Raw genomic sequence first — 15,660 nt, forward strand, 5'->3', positions numbered from 1 at the left:
GCGACCTTGAGTGCAATGCGTGTTTGTGTGTGCATTTTGCATGATTTTAATTTATGGACGATGGGAATTCAAGTGTTTAAGCTCCCACGTGAAGTTGCGAATAAGAGAGGAGAAAGTTTCTTGATAAAGTGGAGAATGAAGAGGTTTGAATGGAAGTTGAGTAGATCTAACTCCTCTGTTAAAGGGCTTAAAAATATTTAAAAAAAAAAATGAATTTTAATTAGACACAAAATTATTATTTTTGAATTAATTTTTTTTCAACGAAAAACTTAGAAATTATTAAAGAATTTAGATAAAAAAAATGTTGAATAATTAAAAATTAATAAATATGAAATAATTGCAAAATCAACTCTTTTATTATTAATTTAAAAATAATTTTAAAGAATTTCGAGCTTGGATTTTTTATTGCTTAAAATTTGATTTAACTTCATAAAAAAAAAATTTAAACAACCTATTTTTAACTTAAATTATTTAATATTATTTATTCAATCATTTTAATTTTTTTTTAAATATTTTTTAAATTTTTTTTTTATTTTATTCAATATTTTTAATAAAACAATTAAATTAAATTATTTAAATTAAATTTTTAATTAAATTACATTAAATAATTAAATACATTAAATAATAAATAATTTTAATTGTAAAAAAATTTCTTTGGATATTTTATAAATATTTCTTTAAAAATTATTTACTGTTTAAAAATAATTTATGTAATTTTTATTATTTTTTTCATAATTTTACTTAGAACGAATAATTTTTTTTAATAAAAAACTTGTTTGTTTATTGAATTTAATTTAAGAACATTTTTCTTGTAAAAAAAGTATGTTAGTAAGTGCAAGAAATAAATGTAAATAATTTCAAAAAATAATTTATTTAATGAAAATTATTTTCAAAGATATTGAAGTATTATTTTTTTTAAAATTTATTTTGAATTTATTACAAATAAAATTTATTTTTTTATTAAATTAAATAATTTTTTTTTAAATATAATTCATAATAAAATTTAAAAAAATCAATTTTTTAAAGACTTAAAAAAATCACCAAAAAATTCTTCCAAAAAATTAAACCACTTTCTATTTTTTTCTGCGTAAAAAACTTCACCATAAAAAATTCTCATCATTTTGGCACGAAATCCCAATTCTCTCAAATCCATCAACAAATAATTCTCTCTTTTTTTCACATGCAAATTCAAAACAAAAACAACATAACACAACAAAACCGCCAACAGAATAAAAAGAAGACCTCAACATTTTTTCTGCATTTACAGACACACACAGTTTACGACACGGCACGCAATTATAGACATAAAATGTAAAATAAGACAGAAACGAAACACGACAAAAACGAACAAGAATAACATAATAAGGAAAATAGAATATTATGCAATACTTTGGCATGTAAAATAAAGTTACGGTCGGCTCTCTTTTTTTTTGCGCTTGCATGTGTGTTGCATTTTTCGCATATTTATCTTCTTCATCTTCTTTCGAATATTTAAAGTTTTTTTTTGCACTGCACTTCAAAATTGATCGAAGGACTTCCAAAGCTATTTAAAGACAATAAAGCACCTAACTCGTTTTTTTTTTGTCATTAATTTACGTCGTTGTCGATCGCTCGCAAAAAAAGCAAATAAAAACAAAATAACAAGGAAATAAAATCTGCATCGAAAATCACGAGCATATCGTTTTGTATGGATAGCCAGCACACAAAACATCACCTTGGGTTTTCGTACGAAATTTATCTATTCATTCATTCAGCTCTACGCGTGTTTGGTGAGCTCGTCGTTGTCGTCGTACGATTTATTACACTGCCTAGCGGTTGTTTGTATCAACTAACACTCATACTTTATATTAATCATAAAAAACTACATTACGAAGGTCAATATATTCTAAACACGATTTGATTTGCACTTTTTTTTCCACTCACACAAGTCATATGGCTCTGTGACGTGGAATTGCAGCGGTCAGCAAATATTTTGGATTTTTATTCGGTACTGCTTCAAATTGCGAATCTACTTTCATTTTCTAGCTAACTCGGAGTCATTGGCTCAAGTTTGCAATTTCACGGTAGAATGGACGAGGAAAGTACTTTATTTTTAAAATAATTCGATGGGATCACCTGAGTTCACATGTGAGTAGCTCATGTGGCTGCAAAATGTTTGCAAATAATGAATTTTAATTGGATTATGTCAAAAATGTCTTTTTTTAAAGACGTTTAAATCAAGGGTCAATGGAATAAACCGCATATATGCAATCTTTTGGCTGAATTGAATTAAAAGTGAGAAAATGTGCGAAAAAGCTCCATCTATTTACGGCGTTGAAGTAAATAAGGCATTTTTGAACATCTCGTCAATCTTCTGTTTAGTAGAGCCTCTGGAATCCATCCGTTGAGGTACAACATGGATTTGGTCAACCTGGCATATGACAAATTGAGGAAAACGCGATATTTATGTATTATTACATCGACAATCGATACCATAGTGTTATCTAAACTCAGTGGGACGAAATTAACTTTTTTTAATGCCCTGAGGTCTTGAAAATAAGGCCCTCAAACTTTTATCTGAAAATTTAATAAAATTTTTATTTTTTTTGCAAAAAAATTTTTTTTTTCATTTTTTTTTCAAAAAAATTAAAATTTCGGAATTCCTCTATGTAATAGTTTGAGGGTCTTATTTTTAAGACCTTAGGCCTTAAAAAAGGTTATGTCGTCCCACTGGGAAAGATTATGGTCAAGTTGGCTGACGCATAAATGAATTACCGTCGTTTTAAAGCGACTTAACAACTAAGCCTGTAAAAGTGTAAACGATCCTTGTTTCTTGTAAACGATAGAAGAACCTTAGATAGAAACGGGTCATCTGAGGAGTGGTTACCGAATGTCAATGAGATCGGAATGAGCGAATCGGAATGTGATATGGAAGAAAATGAGTCGGAAGAAGGAAACATGGATATAGAAGAGTCGGCAAAGGGAAAAGAGAAGACGGCATTTAATAATGAAATGATGAATGATATTTAATGATGAAATGGAAAATCCTCCAAAACCCGGCATCCCAAAACTCTTAAGAAACGAGCTTTTGAAAGACCAACTCCGTAAATTATTGGATAAAAATAAAGTAAATTGCACAGTGACGTTTAAGGATTGTGATTCAAACAAAAAAGGATTGAAGCTTCGAGGGTACTGCGTAAATAAAAAGTATCGCAAAAGAGAAACCCCATTCGAGCACGACAGAAAGTTCAGCGCATTTGTTGAAGGAAAGAATGTGAAAATGATGACTAATATAGAACACGAAATAATTCACAAGTATCCAACAGCGCGCTATCAGTCGGAATTTTACGAACCTCCTTAATTTAAGATGTACTTCTTAAATATAATAATAAAGTACTAAGGAGTCAGCTTAGTACAGTGGTTAGCGTATCGGACTGATGAGCGTAAGGTCGTCGGTTCGAGACTTTAAATCATGAAAAACTTTTCTGACTCCAATCGGGCTCAAAATATACTAAGATCTTTTAGAAACCCTTTGGGACCTTCTGGGAGAGCTGAGTGAATTTTGAGGGCGCCTGCTTGGGATGACAGGTACGATTTCACGGCTTATGATTTCACAGTATGAAGTACAATAGGACTCTTTAGAGACCGCGGTGCGAGCCATAATAGACCCTACCCTAAATATAATTTTCCCTCCTTTCACTTGTTCCCCTCCCCCTCCATAGAAAATTTATCCATTTTAAATGACTCACAAAAAAACTGCATATGTGCGATTTATCCTATTGACCCTTCAAATATTTTTGTTTTCTATTCCGGTAACGTTTTCGATGGAGACGTCTGGTAGACGACGCACGAAATTCGCACAAAAGTTAATCGTCTTGCACGAGTTATTCGCACACCGAAGAAACACTCGTTAACACACAAAAACTGAGTAAATTCTTTTAAGGCCATTATTAATATTATTCAAGGTAAATTAAATCATTCAAAAGCTATTCCACTCAGTGTCAACAACAACAACAAGTATTTGCATGCATCTCGTTTCGACGTACTCCGACTGGATATCCGCACACATGTACACGATTAAGTTTTTTTTTCTTTTCCTCATTCGATCGTTCGTTCGTTCATTCAAGCAGCATCTTTTGTGTCGTGTCGTTGTCGTCTTTGCGGAATCTTCCACATGTTGCTCGCTCGCTACCTGACGCATAAAGGAACGATGGATGGATGACAAAAAAAAAATGACGTGCGAATAAATTTTACTTTCATTTTACGACATTTTATTGTTGTTACAAGACCGATCACAGCACATTAACTCGCTGATAAAGCAAAGCGCAACAAAAAAAACTGTTGCGTTAATAAATTGCATGACAGGCGAGAAACGAGATAACAGACAAACCGCAGTAATGAGCGATAAGAGAGACGACGACAAGCGACTGTGTTGTGGGATAGGTCAGGAATTTATTTCAATTTTTTTTTATTCAATTCAATTTCATTATTCGAGTAAATCGAGTGAAGGGTCAAGGAGTGCATACAAGGCAAAAAAAAAATCGAGGCATGACAGGAAAATAAAAAAAAATAAAATCATTATTTCCATTTTTGGCGAATTAATTTTTATTTTAGTGCGACACGCGCTCGTAATAAGACAAAACAAAATAATTCAACACTTTAAAATTAATTCATTTCCGGAATGTTGTTTGAATATTTTTATCTTTCAAAAAATTTTAGTGCATTTTAAATTCGGACAAAATGCATGATTTGCCATGCGAGATAAGAAAGAAGGCAACGAAAGAATTTATATTATGGAGTAACCTTCAAATATTTTTTTTTATTGAATTTCCTTGTTTTTTTAGAGGTTTTTGTTTTTATTAATTTTTATGATAATTTTGGGAAATTTTTTGATAATTAATTTTTTTCTGTGGCATTGTCTTATTTTTTTATTTGAAAGGCAAGATTTTTATTAAATGACGTAATTTTATAGAAAAGAAAAGTAAGAAAAACTTTAAAATTGGTTCCGGAATGACAAACAAATTTTGCACAAAAGTACTCTTGAAGGTCCACAATTGATCATGAATTTGTTGAATTTTCCATATTTGTGCAGCTTAGCATCTTCGAATGTCATGAAAACCTTGAAAATTACATTTTTGCGCATTTAAAAATTATCGTTTTTTTTTTGTTAATAATTTGAAAGTGACCAGAAATATTAATTTTTAAATGTTGACAAGTAGTAGAAAAATTAATAAAAATATTATAAATTTATCAAAAAATGAATTATTAATTATGGGTATTTAAATTAATTTTTAATAACTGTTAAAATAAAATTTTAAAGTTAAAAAATTTAAAAAAATAATTAAACAAATTTTTTAAAGTATTTAAAAAAAAAAACATGTTTGAAAATTAATAAAAAAAATATAATATTTTCAAAAAATATTATAAAAAATAATAAAGATAAAAAACAAACAAAAGTTTGCGACAGAAAAAGATGAAAAATAATTTTTATTTAATTTTTTTTCCAAAAATTCAATTAAATGTAATTGTCAAAATTAGACAAAATGAGTCTCAAAAAATTAAAAAAAAAATTTAAAATAAAATATTTTTTTAAATGAAAAAATAGTTTATATGACAACAAAAATTATAAAATTATTTCCAAGCATGTTCAAACTGCTAAATCGCTAAAAACATGCATTCTTCGAAAAAATCAAGTCATACTGAAAATTCGTTAGAATCATCTTGACTATTCGACTACCTTAGTGATAAATTTAAGCTCATCCTTCAATCATCTTCAACTGCTGAATTTTTTTCATTGCTCAAATGGAAACTCCCATCATAAAAATTTAAATTTTATTCACCTTTCGAATTTCTGATTACAAATTATCATAACTCACTTAAGTTGTCACCTCCGATCAAACTGTAATTGGATAATTCTTCAATTTTCATATTTTTTCAATTAAATTGTTTTTTTTTCCATCAAATGTGTTGAAACAATGCAAACGATCGGTAATTAGCAGGTGTTGATTGCTAATGATGATTTGATGTGATTTTAAAATAATAAACACATTGTCAGTTAATTGCAGTGCCAGCATGTTCGGTTCCTTTCTCCTTTCTATTTTTTTCAAATCGAAAGTTCTTAAGAGAAGAAAAATTGTGAAATCTTGTGAAATAATCTCGCATAAAAAAATAAAAACTTGAATCACGTTCATGCCGTGCACGATGTACGCACAAAAATCATTGAACAACAACAACAACAAAACAGCAAAAAAAAATCAAAACGAACGATCACTCGCTATTATTGTTGTTTTTTTAGAATTGCACTACACAACGAGCGCTACACGAGATACTTGGGGGTATCCTTGAATAGAAACATTTCCTGAATCTATAAATGTAAACATTTTAAATAGTATAATATTAGACGCGTCGTCGTAAAATGCCTACATTTTCAGGGGTGGTAGCTGAATTTTCGCCAAATTTTTCACGAAAATCTAAAATTTAACCAATTTTTGTAAAAAAAAATAAATTTTTTAAAAAGAAAAATTAATTTTTTTGGACAAAAATTTGAATTTACGTCCCTGAATCGCCTCATCGTGTATAAGTTTCATGCATTTATTTGTCGATCGTACGCTTTTTAGTAAACAACAGACACACAAAATCTACGAGTCAAGTCTCAAGTGTAGGTATACATTTTTCAAGTATATTAGAATATCGTAACATAGTCAGTCAGTCACTACTAGATATTTTTCTCTCCTCTACTAAATTGTGATGTGAACAACATATTTAATAGCATTGTACTTGAGATTTAGTCGAGTATCGATTAAGATTGCAATTTTTCATGTCATTAAAGTCTATCACGAAAAAAAAAGCTGTTGGAAGAATTTTTTTATTTGAATTGCTGAGCTGTGGGAGGAGGAGGAGCAGGATGGGGAGGACGATGAACGAGAAATAAGCGAAGAAATTCATTCCTTTGAGAATCGAACGTTGAGTGACGGAATGTGCGATTTTATTTTTATCTGTTTAAAATTACATTTGTTGACCTACGATTGAATTTAAACTTGGTGCAGGTCAGTTTTGTTTGTTTTTCGAATGTGCTTTTAAGGATACGCGCTTTAGAAAGGCGAGGTGTGACAGAAATGTTGTCAGTCACGTAAATACATGAGTGGAAAATTTTTTAACGTGGAGTTAAAATTGACGTCTTTTTGAAGATAAAATTTTTGATTTTTGCATAATTTGAAAAAAAAATGTAAGAAAAATAGTAAAATTTAAGATTTTGAGTTAAAATTAAATTTTATTTTTCTCTAAATACAGACAAAATTTGTGATTGAAGATTTTCAGGAAAATCAAAATATTTTTAGAAGAAATAAAAATTAGTTTTGAGTTTTTCATTGTTTTATTCACAAAAACATCGAAATTTTTATAGGAAAAAAAAATTTATTAATTTAATTATAAAAAATTTAAAAATGCAATTTTAAAATTTAAGATTTTTTAATAATTTAATATTTTTTTAAAATAAAATTAGAGACAATATCGAAATTTTTTAAAAATAATTTTAAAATAATATTTTTGACGATAAAAATAATTAAAATTAAATGCAGGTCAAATTAATTTGAGGTTATTTTTAAATTTATTATTTTTATTAAATTAAAATTTATTTATTTTTTTAATTAAAAAAAAAATTTTACTTATTAATTAATAAAAAAAATTTAATTATTAAATTAAAATCTATTAAAAATTAAAGATTAACCTCCTAAATTCATTAAAATAAAAACAAAAAAATTAAATTTAAATTAAATGTATTTATTCTTAAATAAATTAAAAAGTTTTTAAAATTGATGTTTTTTAACTTAATTTTTTTTTAATAAATTTTTATTAATTAAAAAAATTATATTCAAATAAAATATTATTTTCCTAAATTATTACAAATTAAAAAAAAATAATTTAAAATTTATTTATAAATTTTTAAAAATAAAAATATTTTTTTTTTAATTTTTTTTTTTTGGATCACAGCCAAATATTTTCAAGCCAAATCAAACCCACTAACGTCACATCCCTGTCATTTAGACAGCTAGAAAGGCATTAGAGAACGCAAACTTTTTACCATAAAGTTGAAAGGGATCAATGAATCACCGATTGTTTCTTTGTCCCATGCGAGTGCTTCTTACTCTCCGTCTCCACACACACACAGCTAATCGACATATTTTTTCCATATCGCCACACTTTCCGATTGCAGATTTTTATATTTTTTGCATGCACTTTTCGTGTGTCGTGTGCAGCTACGGCGCGGCGTATTGTCGTCGTCGTCGTCGTTGTCGATGCTCGAGGTATGGAGTGAGTAATGTATATTTTAAAATTTAATTGCTGTAATTTTTCATTATGAAGGACTTTGCAATTAAATGTGCCTCTATGTGTGTGACGTTCGGTGCGAGCAGCGACATCCACGTACAGCCACGTCTTTCTCTTTGAGTGCCGATATTATTAATTTTATTACAATTCTATTGATTTGATTATCGGCTCGCACACACTCGCTCATTTGCAAATAAATTTGCTATTCAATTGAAGAGTTGGGCCTTGAAAAGCGATTAAAAGCGTATTATTGTTACTCTCGAGTGGATGAAAGGTGTTTTTATTTCATTTCATGATGCTTTTGATTCAATTTTCTAACGACTTTTATTTTTTTCTTGTTTCTTTGCAGATTTGACTCACGATGAAGATCCGTCTCAGGAACCCAAGTGCTCTTTTTTAGAGGTAATTTGCTCGTCAACCCTCACAATTGACACAATTTGCTCCCCTCTGATCAGCAATTGTCCCACTTTCCTCCTCAATTCGACATATTTCCTGTCCAACGACTTAATTTCCATTTTTGGCAAGACAATTCCCATTTTTCGCAGTTTCGTTAGCGCCACTTCCGCATCCACGGTGTTCGCAAAAGCAACATTACTCGCACTCACACACTTTTTTCGGCGACGCCAAATCTCTTCGACCTCCGTGACTGCGACATTCCAGTGTTTGTCGAAGGCTTCAAGAAACCCTGTGACAGTGCCACGGACTCCGTGCTCTTTTCGCACGTAAATTCGAACTCGCACGCGATCGTCCATGTACTTTTTCAACGTTCCCAGGGGGCCTTCGTAACCGGCCTCGATGCGTTTTAGGAGATTTTTGCTGAATTTCGCGGAAGATTTCTTCTCGACGAGCTGCTGATGCGGCAAGAAACGACGTTCGACGGCATCTGGATCGACAACCGGCTTTTCGCGACGCACAAAAATGTTGTCGGAAAGTAATTTTGTCTCGAATTGGTTGTCGATTCGGTTGGCAGCAGCGCGCAACATTTGAATGTTATCGAAAACTTTGGGATTTGGCGTCATCGGAGGGTTTTTCGCAGCTAAGGCCTTTTGTGGGTTGAATTTGGAGCTGCACGGATCGATTTCTGGGTCGTATTCTGACATTTTTTACGGAGAAAAAGTGTCGAGTAAAGTTGCCTTGATTGTTTATTTTGAATTTTTGATATGAAAGGCAGCTGAAAATGTCTATTGGGACGTAAAAACGCAAGTTTTCGTTCAAAAGTTAACAAATCGCAGCGTTTTACTGCGATTTTGTTTGAAATAACGCAAGTTTCTGCACAAAGACGCTTACTTTGGGCTTGAAAGAGACATCAAAATTTTAACGATTTTTTAAAAATAAATTTTTCAGTCCTTTTTAATTATTTTTTTCAATATTTCTTGTTAAAAATGGATTTGTGCCAAAACTAAAAAAAAAATTAAAAAATCATAGAAAAAAATAAACGAAATTTAATAAAAAATGACTAATATAATATATTTAAAAAATTGTTCAAAACTAAAAAAAAATTATTTTGTCAGAAATTTATCTTTGTTAATTTTTTTTTTAAATTCTTTGTTGGAAAAACCGCAAAAAAAAATATTTTGATGAATCTTTAAACATTTTTTTTTGGCCCTTTTGACTTTTAAAATAAGTCAAAAGATTTTAGTTCGTTTTTTAAAATTTCATTATTTTTGGATTTTGAGCTCTCTATTTTTTAAAATATATTTTATGATCATATTTTTTGTAAGATATTGTTTATAATAATATATATTTTCGCATTTTCTCCGATTTTTTTAAATTTTTTATATCAAATATTTTTTTTTTACGGCGCATTTTTTTTGAATATTTTTTTAAATTTTCTTTAATTTTTTTTTTATATATTTTTTTTTTATTTTTATTTTTAGTGTATTTGGCCGTAAACATTTCATTAAATCAAAAAAAATAAATTAATTCATTAATTAATTAATAAAAATAAATTCAAATAAAAATAATTAAAATTATTAAAAAAAAAGAAAAATTTATTTTTATCAAAAAGAATTATTATTTTTTATAATTATATTATTTTTTTAAATTTCAAATATTTTTTTTTAAATTTAACGTTAAAACCGCAAAAATTTAAAAAAATATATTCAATTTTCCGTTACAGATTCACCAATCAACCGTCGTTTCGTAGCAACAATCACCAACTATGAGCCTTACGAGAGTTTTTTACAACGAAATCAACGATAAAATCACAAATAATCTGCCTTACAAAACACCACCAACAACGTTACTTCTTTACAACGAACATAATATAGACTGATTTTTAAATTATAGCGTTCCGTTTGACTTTTTTAGCGTAACGACAATTAATTTAGCGTTTATATTATATTTTTACAGCGAATTTTTCTCTCTCCAGGCAAGAGAGTGACACCCAGAAAGAAGCAGAAAGAAAGAGAAACGCAAAAATAAACTGTTTGGTGGAAGGGGAAATCGAAGGGGCGAGTACAAAATTCTTGTTGACACTTACTAAAGTAGCGTTCCAATTGCGTTTTTTATTTTTTTCTATTTAAATTTTCGAAATTGATTCGAAGTTGCTTTTTCCGTTATTTTCCAAATTTGATTTTTAATTTTTTTTTTCGAAGTTCATTGGAGAGTTTGTTAAAATTTTTCTCTTTCTTTCTACTCCTTTTTTTCCGTTATCCAATTTAGAGACCCTTTGTAAAAAAAAAGTTCCCCCAAAAAAAGAATTTTTCGAATTTTTCCCCGGGGCCGATAGACGAGAGATTCTACGCTGGCGCTTACGGCAACGAATTATCGTGGCGCCCTCGTGGCAATGCCCACACTGGACGACGAGTTGCTCTGGTGTCCCGATAACGATGGGCACATTGTCGACAGTCTCGGGCAACTTGGACAAGCGCTAGGACAACAGCAACTCCAACAGCAGCAGCAGCAGCAACAACAAGGGAACGAATGCATGGCAGCAACTGGCGACGATGGCTCGAATATGACCGCTGCCATGCTCGAACAGATGAACGCGAATGGCATGAATGCCTTGCAAGGAGTTGCCGACATGCCGGGCACTTCGGCAGTTTGCGATCAATTGAACACGATCGACCAGCTGCCAAACGATCCGGAATTTTTGATGCAAATTACCGAGTTGGAAAGCTTATTTGGCGAGAATTTGTTCCCCGTGAACATCGCCGACATCAAAGAGGAAAATAATAACGATTTGTCGCTCGACGACGAGCAAGATTATCTCACATCGACACAAAATGAATTACCAAGTTCTTCCAGTAACGAAAATCTGAATTCGCTGAATGGCGTGTCGCATCAACAGCTTCTCGTTTTGTTGCAACAACAGCAGCAGCAGCAGCAACAACAACAGCAGAATCAAGGAAGATACTCGGCAGCAAATCCACTTCTGGTCGAGAGACTTTCGTCGCCAAGTCTCACGAATTTAGACAGTTTAGCAAACGGCAATCGAGGACGACCACCGGATATCAAAGGTAAGTCCCTCAAACTCTTTCGATAAAATTCATTCAATATAAAAACGGATTACTCATTGCCCTTTTGCGGCATTTCCTACTTTGATAACAAACAATTAATAATGAGGTCACTCACCTGCTTTCGATTGCCATATCGATAAGTGTTTATTACATAAATCGCACAAATTTCCTTAGAAACGACGCGTTCATTCAACGCAAAAATGCAACTTGTCGAAAAATTTCTTGTATCATCTAATAACGAAGTGATCAAGCCAAAGTGCACTTTTTTCCGAATAAAAAAAAAATTTCGTGTGTTTTTGTTTGGATCGAGTGATTCATATTTCATGCAAAAATTATGAACTTTTTTTTAATTTATTGACTTTCAGTTCTTTAACACTTTTTCAGATGCATTCTGTGGTGCAATGACACCCATGTGCTTTTGTTGTTTTGTAAAATATATTTTTTGTTAGATTGTGGGAAAATTTAAATTTTTAATGACAAATGACAATGACATGAGTTTTTAAAGTGCGCTGAAGTTTTTTTTTATCGCTGTTTCTGTTGTAACAGTAGTACCAGTTCGATGGAATTGGAAATGTTTCTGCAAGCAGTTTTTTTTGTATCATCAGATTTTTTCGTTAATTTTTTTTTTGCGCAATGAGGATATACGCCATGCGAGTAAATGAAAGGAAGGTCAATGAATTTGGGGAAGGGAGTGGATTGAACGCGTTCTGGAATGTTTTTGTGTGTGGGAACGCCAGGTGATTTTTTTCTGAGAAATTTTAAAGTTTTTAAAACGTTGACCTAACAAGTGATTTTTTGATTAAAATGAATCATTTTTAAGATTTTAGGTTAATTTTAGTCAAGAATTTGAATTGTAATTTAGTGTAGAATTTTTTAGAAAATTATTTTAAAAAATTAAAAAAAAAATTAAATTCAGAATCAAAATTGGCTAAAAATTCTCTAATATTAATTCATAAAATTTTAATTTTTTTAATATTTTTTTAAAAATTTGATTAATTTTAATTAAATTAAAAAGTATTTTTGTAAATTATAAATTTTTGCATGAAAATTGAATTTAAAAATTTCTTTCATCTAAATTTACAAAAAAAATTTCAACATACTTACATTTTGTAGGAAAATTAACAAAAATTTTAAATTAATTTTGCTAAAAATTTAAATTAAAATTTTCAGGGCTTAAACTGCTTTCGACTTTTGCTTTTGCTTTATTGCTATTGCTTTGACTTAAGCAAAAGTTTTTAAAAACAATTTCTTTTGCTTAATTCGACTTCTTTCTTGACTTTTTCATTTTTTTGACCAATTTTTGTGTAAAATATGCTTTAAGGTGAAGAAAGTAAATTATTTTAGATTTTCATTCATTTTTTGTGTAAAAAACCATAAAAACTTTTGGAAAATAATTTGCTTTTATATTGCTTTTTTTGCTTTTGCTTTTGCTCAAGCAAAAGCAGAATTAAAAATTTTGCTTTAATTTTGCTTTAAAAGCAAAAGTCAATTAACAATTGCTTTTGCTTGAGCAAAAGTCAAAAGCAAAATGAATTTGACTTTTTACAAAACTTTAGTTTAAGCCCTGAAAATTTTTATTTATAAAATTTAGTAAAAATTTTTAGAAAATAAAAATTTATTAAATTCAATTAAAAATGTTGAAACATACAAAATTCTTTCATTTAAATCAAAATTGTTCACTTTCGTACAAAAAAAAATTTTAGGTAAACTACAAAAAATTAAGACTTTTTTTAACAATTGAAATACCTATATTTTCATAAGAAACAGAAGAAATTTTTGGCTCTAACAAGTTTTTGCTAAAAAAAAATATTAAAAATTGATTTCATTTATTATGAATATTGCTTTTCGAAATAAAATGATTAACACAATTCTTAGTATTTTAATAAATAGGTTTTATTAAAAGCAACAAATTTCATGGAAAATCTCCCAAAATTACTCTGAACCTAATTTATCAGACAGATTCTTCAGTTAAAGCTAATAATTGATATTAATGATATTAATTTTCATTGAGAAAATCAAAAAAAAAATTTTGTCAATAGTAAAAATCTTTTGCCAGATGACAAATATTTCTATTTCTAATCATTTTTACTTTAAATTTTTGTTATGCGATATAAAAACTTTGACATTTTTGACTAAAATCCTTTTTCAATCACCAATTGCTCCGAAAGCAAAAATCCTTTCACTTGACACCAAGAAGTTACCAAATATTTAATAATCAAGAGAGGAAGTGTTACAGTGTTTCTTCGGTCGTTCACTCTTCTTTGTTTTTATTTGTAATCTGGAATAATCATCGAAAAACTTCATCAATTCACGTAGTTTTGTTGCTCTATCAATGAAATCGCACTGCAACATTTTTCGCGAGTAAATCAAATAAATCAATAAATTAATAAATTTGTTACCTGATAACAAGAAGTCATTCAAAAAAAGCCCGAGCAACAAGGAATTCAAACGGATCTGCTCAACTGATAAGCAAACTCTTGAATGATCGAACCTCAAAAATGATCAAGATGTTTCCTCAATAAATTGGACCACCTTTCACTTATAAAAAAGGAAAAAATTGTTATCAGTTCTTAATTCCAAAAAAGAATCTCAATGAAATTCAAACTCATCATTTCCTTTATTATTTGATTATTTTTGAGGTAATTTAATCAAAAATCAATCAAAATATTGTCGAGTTTGGCAAGTTCAATATTCTTTCTTCGTGATAAGAAAGTTTTCAATTAATTTTATTTAGAAATTGAGCAAAAAATTCCACGTTGACAGTAATTTGTCGCGTCCCGTTAAAATAAAACGAATGACATCACTCACAAAATTCCCGATAAACAATTTTTTTGAGGTACGGCTGCAACGGATCAGCAGCGGTTAAAAGCAGTTGAAGGTCCTTTGTGTACGAAAAAAAAAAATCATTATTATTTTTTTTTATCTTGCAACATAAATAACGCAACGCTCACCTATAAAAAAAACAACACAAAATTGTGAGTTGCATATTTTTTCGATGTGCTTTTTTTCGCCGAAATAAAATTATGACGAAAATGTTTTTGGTCATTGTCCGCTACAAGGTAACTTACTCGCGCTCGCACTATCTCTCGTACAGTTGCTGCATGTGTCCAAAAAAAAAACGTAAAATTTTTGATTCAAATACATAATTCATAGTGGAGTTGTTGTGACGGTATGGTGGACAACAACCTTCAAAATCTTAAATACGTTCATTGATCCGAAATTTTTTTTGGTTGTTTGTGTGTGGCGTTTATTCGGTAAAAAGAGTTACGAAGGAACCGTAGACAATTTTTTGTGTGTACAAAAAAAAAATGAAAGTGAAATAACGAGTCGGTGCTTGCTGTGTCGCTCAGTGTGGATATGTTGGCAAACAACACCTTTTGGCACAATTTTTTTCCTCTTTTGCTTTACTTTTTTTGGGCATCACGTATAATTCACGCGTATGCCGAGTGAGCGAGCAACACGTTGTATTTCACAAGCGTACGAGCGACGAAGACAATAGTAAACATTTAACTCACGCCGCAATTGAATTGTGCCGAACACTGCTATAAAGTGTTGCATAACAATCGAGTAAATGGGTTTAATTGTTGTTTAATTGTGACTCGGGACGGGCGAGTCTTCTTGAGGAGTCGCAACGGAGACCTCCATGCATCTTGCAGGAGCTCAATGTCATATTGACTCAATTTCCGTTGAACTTTTTTTTTTCGTTTAGTGATTAAGCCATTTTATTTTTAAAATTATTATAATTTTATTTTTTCTGTGTGCGTCTGTACGAGAGAGAAAAAAAAATAATGCGAAGCATGTCGTAAATAATTATTTAAATGGAAAAAGGCACGAGAGTATTGGCACTTTTTTAGGATAAGGTCAACTAGAAATTGTTACGTTTTTGTTGCTCGTG

The 15,660-nt window shown here is 29.9% G+C and overlaps 2 protein-coding genes across 3 annotated transcripts in view; one reads left to right on the top strand and one right to left on the bottom strand.

Annotated features, from left to right (window-relative positions):
* Positions 1-7,988: 7,988 nt before the first annotated feature.
* LOC134831485 (U7 snRNA-associated Sm-like protein LSm11) lies at positions 7,989-9,455 on the bottom strand. Its single transcript, XM_063845220.1, has one exon. It carries the CDS (start codon positions 9,402-9,404, stop codon positions 8,679-8,681), a length of 726 nt encoding a protein of 241 aa, XP_063701290.1. The 5' UTR covers positions 9,405-9,455; the 3' UTR covers positions 7,989-8,678.
* Positions 9,456-10,990: 1,535 nt separating this feature from the next.
* Positions 10,991-15,660, top strand: part of LOC134832169 (ecdysone-induced protein 74EF-like) — a 63,216-nt gene continuing 58,546 nt past the window's right edge. For both annotated transcript variants that reach the window (XM_063846103.1, XM_063846104.1), the window contains exon 1: positions 10,991-11,765. In XM_063846103.1, coding sequence (XP_063702173.1) covers positions 11,093-11,765 — 673 coding nt within the window. In that variant the 5' untranslated portion in view covers positions 10,991-11,092. The remainder of the gene's footprint in view (positions 11,766-15,660) is intronic.

Source organism: Culicoides brevitarsis, chromosome 2 (assembly GCF_036172545.1).
Source record: "Culicoides brevitarsis isolate CSIRO-B50_1 chromosome 2, AGI_CSIRO_Cbre_v1, whole genome shotgun sequence".
Taxonomy (NCBI): Eukaryota; Metazoa; Arthropoda; class Insecta; order Diptera; family Ceratopogonidae; genus Culicoides; species Culicoides brevitarsis.